The following is a 21,972-nucleotide window of genomic DNA, read 5'->3' on the forward strand; positions in this document are numbered from 1 at the left end:
GAACTTTCTGTAATCACACTGAAAGTTATCACTAAACAATTATAAAAAAAACATGTTGGATGTCCGAGAAATATGTACTGTACTACAGGTACAGAGTCCCTGAACCTTAAACAAGATAACATTTAATGCCCCTATGGTTGTAGAACACTGGTTAAGTATTACATTCTTTTAAAGGTCTTCAGTGACAAGCCACAGTTTTATATCATCATATTAATGGGCCAATGTAGGGCACGTGTGTTTTAAGACAAACTGATACACAGCTGAAGGCAGAGCATTCCTGATGATGGAACGTTTGAGAAATTAATATTATATATGTTTTTGCATATTCAAGATTTTCATACTCCACTGTTTGTACGAGGGTTGGAGCTTTAATAGTGGCAACTATTTATTTACAGTTTGTAAAAAATAGATGTGTGTTCCAAAGTTTTACTGACCTTCAAAGTAATCACCAGCATTGTGTGAAACTTGTTGCCAGCGATGTGGAAGTCGTAGGATACTCTTAGCAGTGCTAGTTGCGTTGACAGTTTGAACGATGGGGTCTATTGCCCGACAAATTTGTAGCAGTTCTGAAGCGAATGCTGTGAAGTGTTTCCTTCAGTTTAGAAATCAAGTTGAACTCACGAGGGCTTAAGTCAGGGGAGTGCAATAGGTGGTATAGCACTTAGCAGCCACAACAGTCAAACAAATCAGTAACAGCTTGCACTGTACGTGCTTGAGCATTGTCCTGCAAAATGATGGTCAGGTCCTGCAGAAAGTGTCATCACTTCTGTCTCTATGCTGTTCAGTTTTGGAACACTACCTACAACCAGCTTAGAGAGAGAAGTGACGATACTCTCTGCAGGACCTGACCATCATTTGGCAAGACAACATTCAAGCACGTACAGTGCAAGCTGTTACTGATTTGTTTGACTGTTGTGGCTGCTAAGTGCTATACCACCTATTGCACTCCCCTGACTTAAGCCCTCGTGAGTTCAACTTGATTTCTAAACTGAAGGAAACACTTCACAGCATTCGCTTCAGAACTGCTACAAATTTGTCGGGCAATAGACCCCATCGTTCAAACTGTCAACGCAACTAGCACTGCTAAGAGTATCCTACGACTTCCACATCGCTGGCAACAAGTTTCACACAATGCTGGTGACTACTTTGAAGGCCAGAAAACTTTGAAACACGTATCTACTTTGTACAAGCTGCAAATAAATAGTTGCCACTATTAAAGTTCCAACCCTCATATATATTAGCCAAGACTATGTCTAGCATCCAGTATTCTCCAGCAAATGCTTAATCACTGCACAGTTCCTTCTACAAGCTACAGTTATGAACAGTGACTTCAGATGCCAAAGACTACAATCATTTGCTTTTGGAGCTTCTCCAGATATGACACTACTGGTTTCTGTCCCTTCAACAAGCAGGAAAGGTAAACACTACACTTTTTTTTACACCCCGAAATAATAAACATCCAGGAAAAGGGACAGTCATTAGAAAGCACTGGATCGTTGAAGGAATCTCCATTGTACAAAACTGTTGCACTTCTGAACAAGAATCCTGAGAAGACAATTCAATAACAAATTGATAATTGCTGGAAAGAGGGCATGAACACTATGCGTTTTAGTATATGAAATCAATGACAGCAGGTCAGACTTAATCAAATGGTGAAAAATGGTAGATAAGAAATGTAGCAAAGGTCCAAATGACAAAGGCTATGGAACTAACTACTACTGTATGTCAGAAAATTAGACACCCCAGGCTAATACAATGTATGCTGGGAATAATACCTCACGTACAGGGTTTTCCATTCATCTGATGACTGCCTGCCTGGGATATCGCAGGCACTCCACGGAAGCCACGCCTGCCAGTCGAATAGGATCCGTGGAACTGCACAATGCCGCCCCCCTCTTTCTTGTGGGATTTAGCCTGAAGGCCGTACAGATATACACGCCTTATCAGCCAATGTCATTCGAGCAGTAAAACAGGCAGCACAAGTGTAACAGTGGAGTTTGCGAATGCAACAATGGCAACAGTGAATTATTCAATTCCAAAATGAGTGTGTGTTTATGACTCATATGTGCATACAGAGTCCATTTGTACTATTCGGAGATTGTTTGCGCAGAACTTTCCCGGTGTTTGAGTTCAGAGTCATGACGCAGTTTGCAAATTAGTGAATAAATTTTGTGAAATGGGAAGTGTTCAAGATAATAGGTGTAAAAGATGACAAGCAGTGTTCACAGAAGCCTGTCTCAATGACACTGGATACTGCCCGGAAAATTTCCATAAAAAGTCTCTTAGACGTCTTTCGCAGCAACACAAATATCTTGCACCTTTGTACAAAGAGTTGCTAAGCTGCTCGGGCTAAGACCCTATAATGTATCAGTAGTACAAGAACTTCCACATGGTGATCCTGCGCACAGGGTTAAGTTCTGCGAATGGGTTTTAAAACAAGTGTATGACAGTCAAATGGATCTTTATCTCATTCTGTTTTCAGATGAGGCTTGGTTCCATTTAAATGGGTATGTTAATTCCCAAAACTGTAGATATTAGAGAGAAGACAGACCTGTTGTGCTTCATGAGGAACCCCTTCATGTCCAGGAACTAGGGGGTGTGGTGCGCAGTTAGTGGTGACACAATAATAGGCCCTTTTTTTTTTTTAATGACAGAGTTGTAGGTGAAAGATACGTGCAAAAAAATTTCTGGCTTTTTTTTAATGAACTGAGTGAAAGAACGAAGCTTCACATTTTTTCAACAAGATTAAACAAGGGCTCATACAACTAATGTTTCTTTGCACACAATTCATGACGTGTTTGCAGAAAGAGTGATTAGTAACAATATCTGGCCCACCAGAAGTCCTGATTTAACTCCATGCAATTTTTATTTGTAGTGTGCGCTGTAGGACAAAGTCTACACAACAAATCCTCCCACGATATAATATCTCAAGGATAATATCTGAGAGTCAATTAATTTAATATCTCAGAGAGAATTACATCATGTGATTAATAATTTCTTGAGTAGATGTCAGAAATGCATGGAAAATAATGGCAGTTATAGCATCTCCTTGCGTGACATGGGTGAGTACAAAATTAATTTGCTTATATTTTAAATGTAGTCACGTTGTACTGTAACAGTAGATGGGTGACACGGCATCTGATTGCCTGCCAATGGAGCACTCACTGCGCAGCATTTACTGCAACGCACATGTAGTCATCAGATAAATGGAATACGCTGTATATGACCCACAGCTTGTTTTGGGCCATTCCTGCATGCAGCATTTCCAGTAGTGAGCATTATCAATATGACTGACATGCTGCCCATTCAGCTTTCCAAATTATCATATAACATTTAAGGGGGATCCCAGTGGTGTCTGCATTTACAGGCCTGGAATTTAAGCGTGGTGCATGATCTACTGCTTACCAACAGCCCCTATTATAGGTTTTCATGGCCGCTCTTTTTCACTTCATAATGTTTTATGTAGCTTAGAAAAATGTAAAAGGGAATGTATTTATAGTGATTTTCATTTCCTACAATGTGTCAACACTCTCTTATTACTTTTGTACAGCTCCAGCCACTTTAAATTGTCCCTCCAACTTCCAGATATAAACTCACATTACAAAGCTGTAAAAAATTCCTAACACAATGAACAGGAAACAGAAGAGAGAACAAAACTGTGTGAAAGTCTTTATTTTTACAACAAAGTGCACCGAAACCCAGTAACAGGAATATAAATTGAAAGGAAAAATTGAACCCAATTAATGGCCTGAACATAAAGGTATTCAATTTTTTCTCATTTTTCTGTGCCCTTCTGGTGTCTGGTACACCTCACAATATGTTTTACTTATATATTCCCCTAGATAACACATTTCAAATTCGATTATTCCTATTTTGCACCAAAACTTTCTTAGGGACACTTCCAGGCCAGTTTACTATTTATCAACCACACAATTCATCAAAGAGTCAGAATTACTTTCATGAAACTACGCCACAATGAACTCTTTTGGTTTTGGTTCACAAGTTTTTAGGAAAGCTGGCAATCTTTGTGAAAGTAGTTTATTTTTGATGCAGTTCAGAGACAACACTTCTGAAACCATGCGGCCAGGCAGTCAGATGTAGACTCAGAACAACAGTCTAAACATTACAGGCATACTGCATGGGCTGAAACTAGTTACAAAAATTAATACTTCACAGATGTAAGTAAACATTACAGGCATACTGCATGGGCTGAAACTAGTAACAAAAATTAATACTTCACAGATGTAAGTGTCCAGTATTTTCAAAATGTTGCTAGCCACAACCACATATAGAAAGACGATGACTTTAGACAATGACTGTGTGACGCGTGTTGGTTTATGACCTTTAACATAACATTAATGGTACTTGCTTCTGTTCTAATTTAAAAATGTGCAGGAGTGCAACTAATTCAAAGCTTTTGATCAATATATATACATTCACAGGTAAGCTGAAAGCACGAACTCTAGCCTCCTGCAAAGAATGAAAAATGCTGGTCACAAATGGCAATGAATTTACTGGGGTATTTCAATTAATGTAAGGCCAAATACACAAGGGAGCATTGTAACAGCTCACTGGGCACACTGCAATGCAAAAATGGCTGTTTTTGGGAAATAACACAGTATCTGACAGAGAATGTCATCTTCTGGTTTTGGGTGTGAATTTTTTACAACTTTTTCTCACAGAAATTACGCTATCTGCATTACTTTTTCAGCAGCAGTTAATGTGTGACACAACAGGATTTAATTACAACTCCAATCCAGAACCTTAGCACTTTTCACTGAGATAGCTGCTTCCCATCCTACGAGGCCTCATGTAGCTAAGAGTCTGCATTTACAGCAACTGATCCACAAACACCCCCCCCTCTCCTCCCCCCCCCCCCATTGGTGGGTCTCCCTCTCACACACACACACACACACACACACACACACACACACACACACACACACACACACACACAGAGAGAGAGAGAGAGAGAGAGAGAGAGAGAGAGAGAGAGAGAGAGAGAGAGAGATTTTCTAAAACAACCCTGACGTCCTGAAACTAACAAGTTATTTCCAGAATTATCAGTGACAGAATTTTTCACTTCTCCAAAAATTAAACACCTCATGCCAAACAACTGACAATTTCAGAACAGATTTAGCCAGTCAATGTTTATCCTTTTTTTTGTGGTGGGGAAGGGGGGGGGGGCTACAGTCATTCTGCTGTTACAGTACATAAGAAGGCATGACAACTGTCAACAGGCTATAGCAGCAAAGCATTCTATAAGGCATTAAATCTAGTAACTGTAACTTAATGCCCATACATCAGGTCTAAAAAGTACACTACTGTAGAAAGAGTGTGAACAACTAATTATTTAGCACTGATACCTATGGTTGGAAACCTAAAAATCATCTTAGAAATTAAAAAATCAAAACATGGCATAGTGGGACCAAGAGGTGAAAATGAGAAGAAATAGCTTACCCTCCTCATCACCTGAGTCACTGGTGGACAAAGAGGATTTACTTGATCTTGAAGGAAACCTTTCACGTCCATGGCTATCCTCAGAGCTGGCTCCAGATTCATCACTTGGTGACCGAGATGTATTTGATCTCGAGTCAGTAACTGAATAGTCATTAATCTTATCTGAACTATACGCTGAAACACCATGTCTAGAACTACTGGCCCGAGTTGCAGAGACTTTCTGCCTTCCACTACGTTGATCAATTCCAGATCCAAGTGGTGATGAAGTGTAGTTTTTTATTATCTGTTGGTCTGATTCTTCCTGCAATGATTTTAAAACACATTTCCAATACTCATCAATAGTAACAATAAAGTTTTTTCTACAGCTACATACAACAGCTATAACACCAATCAGCTGATTCATTCATCTATACTGAAATAAAAATTAAAAAAATATGGTGATACAATTACATAAAATAGTTTTTTAAGTAAAGAACTACATGAAACAGTGATATAATATCCATGAGTCAAGATAATCCCCATTGATTTGGATACCTCCAATTTTTATTCTGTGCTGAGGGATCTTGTCAATTTCTTTTAATAAGGCTGAACACTGCAGATAAGATCATTAATTCGATTATGTCTATATTTATTAATAGGGTCATTCCATTTACTGTGTGGAACTGTATATACTGTGTTTTGTCAAAGTTTAATGAGAGCCCATTTGCAGAGAACCACTTAATGATTTTCTGAAAAACATCGTTTACAATTTCACCAGTTAATTCTTGTCTGTCGGGTGTGATAGTTATACTTGTATCACCGGCAAAATGTACCAGCTTTGCATCTTCCTGAATATAGAATGGCAAGTCATTAATATAAATTAAGAACAGCAGAGGACCCACGACTGAACCTTGCGGCACCCCATTCTTGATTGTTCCCCAGTTTGAGAAATCACCAGTTTTTTTGCATATTATGTGAACTGCTTATTTCAACTTTCTGCACTCTTCCAGTTGGGTATGATTTAAACCATTTGAGCACAGTCCCATTCATACCACAGTACTTGAGCTTATCTAGAAGTATTCCACAATTTACACAATCAAAAGCCTTTGAGAGATCACAAAAATCCCAATGGGTGACTTCCGGTTACTCAGAGCATTTAATATTTCATTAATGAAAGTATATATAGCATTTTCCATTGAAAAACCTTTCTGGAAACCAAACCTACATTTTGTTAAAACTTTATTTTTACAAAGGTGTGAAGCTACTCTACAATACATTACTTTTTCAAGAATTTTGGATAAGGCAGTCAGAAGAGAGATTGGGCGGCAATTGTTGACATCAGACATATCCCCTTTTTTATGCAGTGGTTTAACAATGGCATACTTCAGTCTATCTGGGAAAATACCCCGCTTCAGAGAGCTATTACGTATGTGGCTAAGAATCCCACTTATCTCTTGGGAACAAGCTTTTATTATCCTGCTGGAAATGCCATAAATTCCATGTGAGCTTTTATTCTTGAGAGAGTTTATTATCTTCCTAATTTCAGAAGGAGAGGTGGGTGGAATTTCAATTGTATCAAATGGTGACGGTAAGGCCTCTTCCATTAACTGCCTCACTTCTTCTAATGAACATTTAGATCCTATTTTCTCGACAACATTTTAAAAATGATTATTCAAAATGTTTTTAACTTCCGGCTTGTTGTTTGTCAAGTTTCCATTCACTTTGATGGTAATGCCGTCATCCTGTACTCTTGGTTGCCCTGTCTCCCTTGTAATAATATTCCAAATTGTTTTGATTTTGTTATCAGAGGTATTATTAATCTCAGACATGATGCACATGCTTCTGGACTTCTTAATAACCTTTCTTAATGTAGCACAGTAGTTTTTATAATATTTGGCTGTTTCTGGGTCATTACTCTTTCTTGTTGTTAGATACAGTTCCCTTTTGTGGTTACAAGATATTTTTATTCCTTTAGTAAACCAAGGTTTTTTGGAAAGTTTTTTATAATTACATTTAACTACTTTCTTGGGGAAACAGTTTTCAAATTCTCTTACAAGTGTATCATGAAATAAGTTATATTTTAAATTAGCATTGGGTTCCTTGTACACCTCATCCCAGTCTAACTGCCGAAGATTTTCTCTGAAATTTTTAATTGTTGAGTCATTAATTGAATGCACAGCTTTGGAGGGTAGTTTTGAATTACTGAATGGAGCTATGTCATATACTGTAACTAGCTGAGCATCATGATCAGAAAGCCCATTCTCAACAGGACAAGAATTTAATGTCTTTAAACCTATCTTGGTCTATAAAAGTGTTATCTATCAATGTGCTGCTGTCCTTTACCACCAGAGTAGGGAAATTAATGACAGATGTCAAATTGAAAGAACCAAGCAAGACTTCCAGGTCATTCTTCCTATTACACTCTTTCAGTGAGTCGACATTGAAGTCCCCACAAATAATAATTTGCTTTCCCCCGTCTGACAGATAGCACAACGAGGCTTCCAAGTTTCTCTAGCAATATAATGTCCTGTACTTAAGAACACATTGTACATTCACTTATTTAAAAAACAAACAGAATAAAGCTGAAAATGTAGCACATTAACTGGAGTCAGTGAACAGGGTAAAATGCTCCAGAATTTAGCATTATACATTGAAACTTGAATGAAAGAAAAACAGCTTACTGAGCTTCTCAAACAACTTTTAGCAGCTTTGGAGCTTCGTGCAGCTCCTAGTTTGAGAAACAAATACACCACCATATAATTTACTTCCACTCACTCAGTGTCTTATAATTTTATGGAAGTAACTCATCACTTAGGAAAGAAGCACCTACAGCACAAAGGTAGCCCTCTCAGAAGAAAAGTGTTGTTCATAGCTACAGCACCAGATGAAAAAATTTATTAAAGCCGTCAGTGATTCAGAAAGACATTCGATATGCAGTCTTAAATAGGTTTCATTCTCTCTCTGATAATCTACAAGGTTACCAAGGAAGCAATAGAATTTTTAAATATATTCCGAGATCTTTTCTTCTGGAACACTATTTTTTATTACATAAGCAAATCTTTAAGTAAATACTTGTAGAATGAGTAGCACTGTATAAAATTATGTTTATTTTGGTGTTCCCCTTGTATCCTAGGTAATTATAAATATTAATAGTTTTTTTATTTGATAAATTACTTTCAGCAGGGCTCAACATTGCTTACATTGTATAAACTACACATGGGGACACTATAATTTGTTTGTAATTGTGGATGCAAATCTAGGTATCTGCTTGCAATTTCTTGAACAACAGTTTCAGAAGCCAAGTTTTTTAAAAGGTATATTGTGATTGATTTTCTGTGCTTGTGTTTTTATAAATACATTATTACTTGATTAGAATATAATAGAGGGAAACATTCCATGTGGGAAAAATATATCTAAAAATAAAGATGATGTGACTTCACACACACACACACACACACACACACACACACACACACACACACACACACACACACACACACACACTTATCCATCCGCATACACACAGAGGGATGGATATATATGCGGATGGATGGGTGTGTGTGTGTGTGTGTGTGTGTGTGTGTGTGTGTGTGTGTGTGTGTGTGTGTGCGCGCGCGCGCTCACACGAGTGTATACCTGTCCTTTTTTTCCCCCTAAGGTAAGTCTTTCCGCTCCCAGGATTGGAATGACTCCTTACCCTCTCCCTTAAAACCCACATCCTTTCGGCTTTCCCTCTCCTTTCCTCTTTCCTGATGAAGCAACCGTTTGTTGCGAAAGCTTGAATTTTGTGTGTATGTTTGTGTGTCTATCGACCTGCCAGCACTTTAGTTTGGTAAGTCACATCATCTTTGTTTTTAGATATATTATTACTTGATTAGTAATATATACGTTTTAATTTCTGCACTGTAAGATATACATACATTTTAATGTAGTCAAAAGTTTTGTTTTATTGTCTCACTCCACCACAATAAAACAAAAGTCCATACTTCAAAAATAATAATATTTTCAATGTAACTATGCTTCATAAGTAGGAAACTCTACTGAAAATGATATTGTGTGCAAATAATCAACAACTCCAAACTTCAGTACTGAAATTCATTTTTATAACTTGTACTAGTCCATTACAGCTTTAAAGACTAGTTTGAAGTAGCTATCAGAAAAGTAAATTATTCCCATTTTAATTATCCTACTATCATAAAGAGAATGAAATTTAAAATTTTTATTTCTTAAGTAATGTTTGATATTTGTCAAGTTGTATTTCTTAATACTTTTTAAATACTGTATGGGCCTGGTGTGGTTAAAGTGATAACATTTTATGTAATATTAGCCTAATACATCGTGGTGGTAGGTTCACAGCCAGTGTTTATGGAATTGGTGATCTCAAACAAACAGCACGGCATGTAAAATTTGATGGGAAATATCAGATTACAAGTGCAGTATACATTTAATGGTTGACTCACATTCGATGGAACAGAAAGTCGAAACATTCCACAATGCATTTCAAATGGCACAAATTCACAGAGGACTTCAATGGAACAGAACTGAATGTCAAAGTTTCTTCGGAAGGAAGTTTTTACGTTTATGCCGGTGGGGAGAATGGACTCATTGTCTTTAACACATGCAGTTAAGTTTTTTTCACTGCACTCACTTATGTAAGCTTATAATAGTGTATTTCACAACTTCTTATGCTTTATTTTACTATTTGTCTTTGTTTTTGTGACACACTGAAAACGTTCCATGATGAATGAATACAGGTACATATAAAAAAGAACATAAATTGATGAAGCTATTTTCATTTAATACAATTGTAAGGGACATCACCACCATCATTAGTGTTTTGGCAAAAGGCAGGTTTTCACATGGTAGTTCTCCAGGCTGTCCGGTCTTCTGCCAACCTCTTCAGGTTCGCACGATTTCCTCTTCCCTTTATGTTGTCTATCATCTTTTAACTCCTCCTTCCTCTCTGTCTTCTTCCACAAACCAGTCCTTCCAAAGCATCTGCTAGCAAGGATTCCCTTCTCAATGAATGTCCCAACCAGTTCTTTTTTCTCTCTCTTAGAACCTTCAGCTGACATCTCTCACCAATCCTTTCCAATATTCTTTCATTACTCCCTCTTTCCATCCAGCTTATCCTCTCCATTCTCCTCCACATCCACATCTCAAACGGTTCTAACCTTTTTTCATCCTCTCATCTCAGCGTCCATGTTGCTGCCCCATATAGTGCCACACTCCAGACAAAACATTTGCCATTTCCTTAGACATTTATCTAATTTGCTGCATAAGTCTCCTCTTTCTGTTGAATGCCTCCTATGCTACGGCAACTCGAGTTTTCACCTCCTGGTGACATCAAGTCTTCAGTAGTTGTGCTTCCAATGCACTTACTTGGCTAATAGTAACTTGTCCTATTTTAATACTGGACTGTGTGCATCTTGTACTGATGATCATACTCTGTTTTTGCTGTGTTTATTTGCATCTCATATTCCACACAAGCTTCATTCGTATCTCAGCATGTTATTCACTGTCCGCTCACTTTCTGCCACTAATACCATGTCATCAGCAAATCTCGTCCATTCTATCCTCTTTACACCGATACATACTCCTATTTACCCATCTAAGCGTTTCGCAATAATCTCTTCAAGGTTTGCGTTAAACAACAGTGGGGAAAGGAAATAACCTTGTCTAACACCTCGTCCAATGCTGCTGTTTTCTGACATTTCATTTCCAATCCTTATCCTTACTTTATGGTGCAAATATAGATTCTGTATCAGTCATCTCTCTTTCCAATCTACTCCTTTCCTCTTCAAAATATCAATCAGCTTGTCCCACTGAACTCTGTCAAAAGCCTTTTCTACATCTATAAAAACAGCAAAGAATTCTCTACCTTTTTCCATATATCCTTCCCCTATATTGTTAACAGGACAATAGTATCTCTTGCTCCTTTTCCTCTTCTAAATCCAAACTGCTCCCCTGCCTATCCAGTTTGCTATATAGTCTTCTATTCAACACTCTCAGCACCACTTTAGCTGCATGAGAAATTAGACTGATGGTCCTATACTCCACATTTTTTTGCGTTTCTCATTTTCTCTATTGGTATCATAACTGTTGTAACGAAGTCCTCGAGCCATTCCCCTTTGTCATATATCTTGTTACAGAGGTAGACTATTTCTCTTTTTGCCTTGTTTCCCAGACTCTTCAACAATTCTGCTGGCAAATAATTCCACATGCCTTCCTATTCTTCATCTCCTTCAGCGCATGTTCTACTTCTGCTTCCAAGATGGTGAATCCCTTTCCATCTTCCAGCACATATTGCTCCTCTTCAATATTAGTTTTGTTTTGTCTTTCATCCCCCTTATACATTCAATATATTCTTGCCATCTGTTTAATACCTCCTGATGTTCTGCTAGAGTACTACCCGCTCTTTCTATTTCCATGTTATCCCTCTTTCTTTTACGTTCAAAAACTATCTCACTAGCCAGTCTATACAGCATTTCATTCTTTCTCCCTTTCTCCATTTTCTCTATTTCAATGCATTTCTGTTTCATCCATTTACCCTTGCTTCTGTTTCTCTTTTTAATTCATTATTCATTTTCCTGTACCTCTTTTTGCTTTCTTCAGTTTCTACATTTTTCCACTTTCTCCGTACTTCCATCTTTTTCAACATGTTTTCTGTTAGCCATTCTTTCCTGGAACCTTGGGATACTCTAATCCAGGGCTTAACAACTGGCCGGTTTCGAGCGCGAGTACTCGCGTCTGCTCAGGCACGTGCTCACGAGCAGGTGCAAGGTCGCGGAGTAGGGAGGGAGGGGAAATGCGCGCGCACGTATGAATGGGACCGCAGCGTGCCTATCGAATTCGCGCCGACTGTGTAACGTTAAAAGTACTACGATCAGCTCTAACAGTCACTGCGCTGGTTAAGAATCATGTCAAGTCGCCGTTGTGTAACCCCAACTATGCTTTCGCAGTTCAACCCCCATTGGGAGGAATTGTATCTGTTTACAGAAAAAGATGGTGTTGCAAAGTGTTTAGTATGTCACAAAACGCTGAATTCTTTTAGGAAATTTAATTTGCAGCGACATTATATGTCGTACCACGCGAAAGACTACGGAAGTGGAAAATGTGATGGACCAGATAATGCACAGGAAGTTATTAAACTTAAAAGGAAGCTATCCGAAGAAGATCTGGATGACGAAGAAAAATCAACTGAGGCAGCTCTCAGAGCGAGCTACAAAATTGCTTTGTTTTTAGCAAAATCCCTGCACCCCTTCACTGATGGCGATTTAATAAAAGATGTTTGGTAGTTGCAGCGGAACATTTGTGTCCATCTCAAGTTGAACAGTTTCGGATTGCGCCATTATCTGACATGACCATTATGCGTCTCATACAGGACATGGCAGACGACGTCCAGAGCCAGCTTGCAAATATATATAAAGATTTTATGGCATATTCTCTAGCTCTGGACGAAAGTGTTGATATCACTGGAACAGCGCAGCTTTCCATATTTATTAGAGGTGTTAATAGAGATCTTCAGGTGAGGAAGGAGCTCCTCGATGTAGTAGCCATGAAGAACACTACAACCGGAGGTGATATTTTAAGTAGTGTTGAAGAAAGTATTGAAAATATAGGATTATCGTGGAATTCTTTAGTTTCAGTGTCTACAGACGGTGCACCAGCGATGACAGGGAAAAAATTAGGTTTCGTTGCGCTGTTGAAGGAGAAAATGCAAAAACAGACCGTGCCGAATGAAATAAGGGGCGTTCACTATGTGATCCACCCAGGAAAACTTATGTGCAATGAGTATCACTCTAAAAAATGTGATGAGTGGTGTTGTTCGTACAACCAATTATATAAGGAAGCATGGGCTACAACACAGACAATTTAAAAGCTTTCTTGAGGATGTAGAAAGCCAGTATGGTAGCCTGCCTTATTACAGCGAGGTCCGCTGGCTTAGTCGTGGCGAATTATTAAATCGAATTTTTGCCTATTAGATGAGATAAATATGTTCATGGAAATAAATAACATGTGTGTTCCCGAATTGAAAGAGCCTTCATGGAAATGTGATCTCGCTTTCTTAGCAGATTTAACTAGCCATATGAATGCTTTGAACATTTCACTACAAGCTCAAGATCTGCTAATTACTCATTTCATAGATCGAATACGAGCTTTTAAAATGAAATTGACACTTTGGGTGAGTCAGCTGGAAACAGGAAATCTAGCTCATTTTCCTAAATTATCATCCATGCAAGATGTTCACAAAGACTGTGAACGTTATTCACATAGTTTAGTTGCCCTTAAGGAAGAATTTGATCAACGCTTTCAAGATCTGACAGCACTAGACAGTGATTCTGATCTGTTCTCCTCTCCATATTCAGTGAATATTGAAGAGATTCGTCCTGAGCTGCAACTAAAAATTATTGACCTGCAGTGTGACAGAATACAGAGACAAATTTCAGAACAAGAAAAAAATTTTGGAATTTTACAGACACTTCCCTCAGGATAGATTTCCTCATTTGCACAAACTGGCGGCTACAATAATATCAATGTTCGGTTCCATGTATGTTTGTGAATAACTGTTCTCTGCAGTGAAATTTAACAAGACACGCCTGAGAAATGCATTGTCTGATCGAAATTTTAACTGCACGCTGCGCCTACGATGCACAAGAACAATTACTCCGAACATAGACGCAATTTAAAGGGCAAAAAGTACAAGATAACAGAGAATCCCACACTTCAGTGACACCTTTTATTGTGTAACAGTTCACAAATTAATACAAATGTAGAGGCATACACTAAGCTAATAAAATTATGTGGCACGTGTACATTCTCCTTTATTCGTGAGTGATATCCCTGCAGGTAGCCGCGGATTTACATTGTCTGGTGGCAGCTGTTGTGTGCACCACGTGACTTTCCCCACTCTCCGCTCTGGTCCGGTAGTGGGGGTCACGTGCTCGCGCTGCTCCGTGCTTGCGCCTTGCTGCTAACAGCTTCCTCCGTGAGCACGTATGTTGTGAAGCCCTGCTCTAATCCCTAGTACTTCTTTGGCAGAGTCCAAGAGTCTTTCCTCATTTTGATCCATTTGTCACTAATACTTTCATCAACGCTACCTCTTTCCCATAAACCTGTTTTCCAAATCTGATGCCTTTCCTACCTCCGAGTCTTTCTATGTTTAGTCTTTCTTTTGCTTTACCTCTCCAGACTTTTTTCAATTTCACTTGCATTTCTCCCACTGCTAGGTTGAGGTCTGAATTTGTATCCACTCCTGGATAAGCTTCGGCAATTTTCAAATTTTTTGTATCAGGATGTAGTCCAACTGGTATCTTTCCCTATTCAAATTTGATATCCCTGTGTAACGTCTCATTTTGTGGTGTTCAAATAATGTGTTACCCACTGCTAATGAATTTTCTTTACAGAAAGTAATTAGTCATTTTCCTCTCTCATTTCATATTCCTAATTCAAATTTTCCTACCGTATCTTCATCTTCTTGTAAAGGACAGTAAATGAGAAATGTTTATGAAATTCTGAAATACCAACACAACAGCAATGTTGTTTCTGCCATTGTTTTACCAAGTTTCCCGATCATTATCTTCCCCTAAAGGAGGAGGGAACTTATTAGATAAATATCACTTGGAAATACAAATTACTGTAAATATTCACATTTACCATTCAACTCACAATGTGTTTTGGGGGATTATACCACTGTCATCGCATGGATTTATTTCTATTAATTAGGTCTAGATGGTTTGTAAGCACAACTACTTCCGGCTAACCTGTGTCACTCTTTCAGTGGTTACAGAGTGCTTTCCCAGCTGTATTTACAACACACATCTTTCCCAGCTGTATTTACAACACACATACACACTTTTTACAAAACTGCAGTTTTATAAAGAGTCTTGTGTAAGTCGTGTGTGGCAAGTGTACATGATGTAAATACAGTGTCAGGGAGGAAAAATATCCCAACACCAATAAGGAATAGTGTTAGATAAACAACAGTTGGCAGGTATGTTTCTACATCTGAAACATGACGTCTATTCACATTTTGCTACAGTCGCGTAAGAGTGGCAGTAGTGGCGCCCCTATGAGAAATAAAATCAGGTTTCCTTTAAATACATACTGTAATGGTTGTGATCATCTGTTAACTTCGAGACTAGATGTAGTGAATTGATGTTTGTCAAGAATACCTGTAAGACAACAAAGACCCCACAATCAACAGCTCACCAAGTTTGAATGAGGTCATGTAATAGGGCTATGAAAAGCTGGATGTTCTTTCTGGGATATTGGAGAAAGACTTGGGAGGACTGTAGCCACTATAACTAATTGCTGGCAGCGGTGGTCACGGGAAGGTACAACAACAAGAAGACCGGGCTCCAGACAGCCATGTGGCGCCACTGAGAAGGATGACGGCATATTGCTTTGGCACATCGTACCGAGTTTGCAGCAGCAATTCGAGTCACCACAGTGACATAATGAACTGCTATAAATCAAGAACAGCTCAGAGTCACACACCCTGTAAGCATGCATTCCCCTGCCACCAAACAGCCGACATTTGTGACTTCAGTGGTGTCAAGCAAGAGATCACTGGACGTCTGTTGTGATCTCTGATGAAAGCTGATTCTGTCTCAGTGCCAGTGATAGCCCTATGTGGTTGGAGAAGGCCATGTGAGCTCCGGTTGGAGAAGGCCATGTGAGCTCCTGCAACCACCTTGTCTGAAGGCTAGACACACTGGATCTTCACTTGGAGTTATAGTCTGGGGTACAATTTCTTATGACAGTAGGAGCAATCTTCTGGTTATCCCACACACCCTGACTGCAAGTCTGTTTGTCAGTCTGGCAATTCGAATCGTCGTGCTGCTGCTCTTTAACAGCATTCCAGGATGTGTTTTCCAACAGGATAACACTTTCCCATATACAGCTGTTGCAACCCTACTTGCTATAAAGTGTGTCAACAAGTTGGCTTGGCCTGCTCAAGAACCAGACCTGTCTCCATCTGAGCATGTATGAGACACCCCAGGTGAAACTTCAGTGTCAACAACAACCAGAATTAACTGTCCCTGTATTGACCAACCAAGTGCAACAGACATCAAGCTTCATCTGACACTTTTGCAACACAATGTACACATGTCTGCATGCTTACATTCAACTTTCTGGCAGTTACATCAGTTATTCGTGTACCAGCATTTCACATTTGCAATAGCTTTTCTCAGGCTTACATTAACCTCTGAACTTGCAATGTTAATTACTTAAACATGTTACCTAGACAAATGTATTCCCACAATTTCATTATGTTACATTAATTATTTTTTGGTGTTGGGACTTTTCTCCCCGTCAGTGAATGGCTGGAAATACAATCAACGGCCACAAAGAGTGTCACAGGTGCACAGAAAATGTCTTGTATACAAATGGTCTACTAATTAAAATATATCCATTTGATGATGACGAAGCTGTAATCCTATATAAAGTGAAGTAGAAATAGCACTGAATATAACTTGTTACATTAATTCATATTTTTAAATCAATTGCAGTAAGTCTACTGACAATCTGAGAATGTATCATCATTCACACGATACTATTTACTATAAAATATAAGTTGACATTACTATTTTTAAAGACAAAAAGACAGAAATGGCTACTTTTGTGCAAGATATGAGCTTGATGCTTCAGAAACATACACTGGTGACCTGGAATAAAACTTTAAATCACGTTTAGTGCTTCTCCATCCTCAGCACTGTTTACAGGGCATATTTCCTGCTGCCCTGCTATTTACTTCTACACCAAATAAGCGACTTGTTCTAAAACTTGCAGTATCATACAACCGGTATTTTTTTTTAAAAAAAAGATATATACAGTGCTTTCACAAAACATTTTTGTGATCTGCATTTATTCCAGTACTAGTTGTTTCACTATACCTGTGCCCACACTCCTTTTCCTCTAAAGTCACTTTCTGATACTTAATATTCACTACTTATTGAAAATTCTCTCTCCACTTAATCCAGGTGATAAGTTCCAGGCCCACGATGTACTACACTTTTGTTTTTGTTCACAGGTTCCCTACTAGCATACTACTGACCTGACTACAGCTGTTTGGATATTAGTTGCCAAGTTTCCCGCCCATAGCACCACGTGTTGATATTAACTTATTTTATTTATCATTCAGTTTTTATATTACTAATTACGCTGCTGACAGTCTACTTACTTTTTTTTTTACACCTTATGACAATGATAGTTGTGTACGGTTTTGTTTTATTTTATTTTATTGTACTTTCACCTCCACCCTGAGACCTACTTTAAGATATGCATGTCATTAGCTGATCAGCTCCAGTTCTGGTATCATGTCTTCACTTTATGCTTGGCTTCACTATATCATTTTTGTACAGGCAATATGAACCACATGTAAGCATTTCCAATCTCTTATTTTATCCATGGATTCAATATTGTATTATTTACTGCTCCTGTATTTCTTAGGACCACAGCATTTTGCTGTATGTATCTTACTGTTGACACACAAACTGTGCGATCGGTGTAAGTATGTGCCATTTTTTATCTTTAAATTTTAAATTTGTATTAAACAAGCAGAGTGATTTCAGTCACATCTACTTCAAGATATTTGAAAATTTATTAATAGAAATAGTTTTGTTTGTGCTCAAAATGTTCACGTTACAGTCAAGGAAAGTACTCAATTTCGACAGGAAATAAGAACCTACCAGAAGAAGTGTGCTCTAATGGCCAAGACTATAAAGCATAACCTATTGTTACAAACTCTTTTTAAATGTGTACTTCAAATAAACATTCCTTGCATCTTCTTTCCTGCCAACCGACAGTTATTTTGTATTAGTAATAGATACAGGTGATGCATACTTTACTGTTTGGAGATCTTTAGTAACTGTCATTCCATCATCTTTTGTTTGAGATGAACTGCTTGATAAAGCCTTGATCTGTCCTTTCTATGCAGTAAAAGCTTCAGCCCAACCAGAGGTCAGCAACAGATTAACCAATTACACACTTCAACCCCTTTTACACAAGTGCCTTTTGGTCTCAGTCTATTGCTGGTGTCAAGTGAGGTTACTGCAGCATCCCTGACATTTTATTTCTGTATTGAGTCTCGCCTGTCATGAGTAGTTGTTTATTTTTGCATGTTGGCACCAAAACTGCAGAGGCTGCGACAGAGGTCTGCTACGCACTTTGGCACACCCAGAAGGTGAAAGTGAGGTTATGAGGGACCATCTTTCTTAACAAGTGCCTAGACACAGCAGAAATGGGGATGCTTTGCTATCTAATCTATTGTCACATTACCATAATCTTACACTGTGGTAACCAATCAAGCAGATGAATCAAAGCAGTAGTTCATTTTATCTTCAGTTGGTACATTCATTGCAATACTGGAAGCTACTACTGCCTTTTCTTCATTTGAAAGTGAGACTGTCAACCTCATACTCGTTATTTACATACATATTACCAACAAGTTACAGGAAGCTCCAAATGCCAAAGTACTATTATGTTTAGGCAATCTAACTTCTTATAACACCATGACTTGACTGGTAAATGCTTCTCTACAAACCTACAGGTTTGAGGTTTATATGCACTGTAACGCTAAATTTTTACTTTTCTTGACTAGAAAAAAGCCAAGCTGCATCATAGTATTGAGTCCACATTAAATTAGTTCTAAGTTTGGAAGAAAAGAAAGCATACCAGAGGCAACAGGACAATCATCATCGTAGCAGTCATTGTTTATTACAATGCCATCAAGGTGTGCAGCCATAGTCTGCAAACCACTGAGTGCATATAGAAAGTACTTGCCTTACTTTCACATTAAAATCAACAGTATTACCTTGGAGTGGCATTTGCTATCAGAAGTGGTCTAAATGATAATTGAAACCCTCAGCTGCCGACAGTTGGAGTTGATACACCTCGATGGTGACAGCTGAAAATGTGTGCCACGACCGGAACTCGAACCTGGGATTTCCTGCTTACATGGCAGACGCTCTATCCATTTATTCTAGAGAAGCTGCACGGTCATCAATGGTACCTGTTCTTTCGAGAACAGTTACTATCTTCATATATAGAAGTGGTCTACCTCATCAGAGTGTCAGCATACTGGGGCATAGATTGGAATGAGTATCATGGACTATTTTGAAACCAAGTTTTGCTATTATGCAAATGAAAATTTTTCATTTCCTAAAACTTTATTTTGATACTGATGCAGCCAGAATAATAATGCTTGACTTCACATGATAATGTGCTCACCCTTGATGCAGTATTTTAGCTTCAAGTCTGTCACAGGCATGCATACTAACACTTATTTAAACTTTTGTATATTTCAGTAACTAATTTCTTGGATTTATTATACTGACTGGATGTGACTATAATTCAATGAAACTTACAGCAAAATGTTATTTGCAATTATGAAGGAAGACATAAGTCATTAGTGAACAACAGCCTAATGATTTTCTATGAAAACCTATTAATATATTACATAAACAAAAAACACTGAAAATATCTACATTATGAATAAGGTGACATCAGTAAACCAGGAAAATAGTCATTTTCACAAGAATGTATGCATCCTTACACACCATACCAAAATTTACTTATAAATGTGGATTGTCATAAAATCTTCAGCAGTTTTACAACACAACATGAAATAGTATAATGGGCAAACAATGACTGTGGCAAAAACAAAAGGAATAGAACAAGTTTTCAAGAGCACAACAAAACATTATGTATTCTAATTTCTCATCAGAAAACACTTCCATTTATGTGAATTATCTGATGTTGGCCTCTTTAGTCAAAAAGTGGTTAACTACACACAAAAAATGGTAGTTACAGTCACACATTTTGTAAACAGAGTGGCCACAAAGGACACTGCAAGCTTCCAATGAGTTTGCCACATGAGAAAAAGCTGTTTGGCTTATAACCAATGAATTAGATGCTAAACTAAAACCCAATGAAGATGTCTTGCGAGTACAGCAAAACACATCCGAGTGCAAAAATTAAATAAAGGACTTTATGTGCAGCAGGCAAAAAATCATTTTTCTTTTAAACAACTTAATTTGTATACATCTGCTGCGAAAATAGCCACCACAAGAAACTTGTTAAATAAATTAATATTACATAACATAAACATGAAGTTACTCTACTATGCAACAATCCGTCATTAGCCAGACTTTAATCAGACACACTGCAACATATTGTCATCAATGGTCGTCAAGTCAATTGCAATGTTGTCTCTGAGCTAATTCTGTGTTGTTGGCATTCACATGTATATAATGCCAGTAGCATACTCCAACCCAAATGGTGACATCTGGAGGGCATCTTTTGATAGCAAATTATCCTTTCTGATGAACTGTTGCCAATTTAAAAACTGAGCTTTTAATGGTGCAATTAGGACCCTGAAGAAAGAAAATCTAATTCTGAGGGAAGTTTATTCTTTTCTAGAATCAACAAGTACCTGCAATATGTACATTTGGATTTTTAAAATTTATTTATCTGTTTTGTGATGACGAAAGTTGAAATTTTAGTGACAATAAAATAGCATTAATGTGAAGATGTCTCATCAGAAATGAAAATCTCTCTTCTTTTTGTCTTTTTATTTAAAAAAAAAAAAAAAAACCAGTTCCACTGAACTGTAACAATGAAGCGCTATTTCAATTTATGTGTAAAGCCTGTAACAAATTTCTGTTTCAGTTGAGCACTTTACATTGACACATTGGCTCAAAACAGTTATACGACCATAGGCTTTTTATAGACTTCACTAACCAGTAACAAAATTTAAAGCTGTCAAGTAGCATCCACAAAAGGAAAAGTGTTGAAAACTAAAAAATACATGATATTCTCTGTAAGCAACAGTACTTCGAATGAGCTCAATGGACATTTCCATTCAATATGCTCATCTTTGGGCTACAATGACAATACAAAGAGATTTAACAAAGTACACACAGATATTACCAACTAATCAACTTTAATACTGGTGTATACTTTCGTTAAATGTTTTTGTAATGCTATTTTAGACTGAAGATGAGACATACTACAGAACATTTTCCTTCATTAAATAATGTGAGTGTCACCAAATCTTGTGACTTATAGCAGTCTATGAAAACCCTTTTCATATTTCTGTAACAGTAATGGTCAATTAATAGTCAATATGGCTTTAAGCTTTAGCAATGATAAGTTTTCAGTTAGGTCACCAGAAAATAGCAAGGGAGAAAAAGATTCACAAGGATCAGTGCAAAACTTACCCTGAAATCTTCATAGTTTTCATACTCCAAAATAAATTTGCAGAACAAATAAAAATCCTCTGAAGTTCTTGCACGTTTTGGTGCTACAGGCAACGACTGCAACAAAGGGTCCATATTATGGTGTCTTGGTTAAAGTGTTACCATACTACACACAAATAAATGAACAACATTTACAGGTTTACAAGAGTAGCCACTATCAAACTACTGTGAGGGTTGGAAGACGTAAGGGTGGAGGACACAGAAAATGATGTGAAATAAGACGACACTGCAACTCTTCCTACATTTACACATTTCATTTTTTATCATA

At 37.8% G+C, this 21,972-nt stretch overlaps 1 protein-coding gene across 3 annotated transcripts in view; it reads right to left on the reverse strand.

Annotated features, from left to right (window-relative positions):
- LOC124554901 (PHD finger protein 23B-like) overlaps positions 1–21,972 on the reverse strand; it is a 41,224-nt gene that overhangs the window by 10,991 nt on the left and 8,261 nt on the right. For all 3 annotated transcript variants that reach the window (XR_006968486.1, XM_047128591.1, XM_047128590.1), the window contains exons 3-4: positions 21,666–21,761; positions 5,461–5,761 (exon numbers count right to left, since the gene is read on the reverse strand). Coding sequence is in view for 2 of the 3 variants with exons in the window: in XM_047128591.1 (XP_046984547.1) it covers positions 5,461–5,761; positions 21,666–21,761 (397 nt within the window). In the remaining variant the exon portion in view is untranslated. The remainder of the gene's footprint in view (positions 1–5,460; positions 5,762–21,665; positions 21,762–21,972) is intronic.

The sequence above is a fragment of the Schistocerca americana genome, chromosome X, assembly GCF_021461395.2.
Source record: "Schistocerca americana isolate TAMUIC-IGC-003095 chromosome X, iqSchAmer2.1, whole genome shotgun sequence".
In the NCBI taxonomy this organism is placed as follows: Eukaryota; Metazoa; Arthropoda; class Insecta; order Orthoptera; family Acrididae; genus Schistocerca; species Schistocerca americana.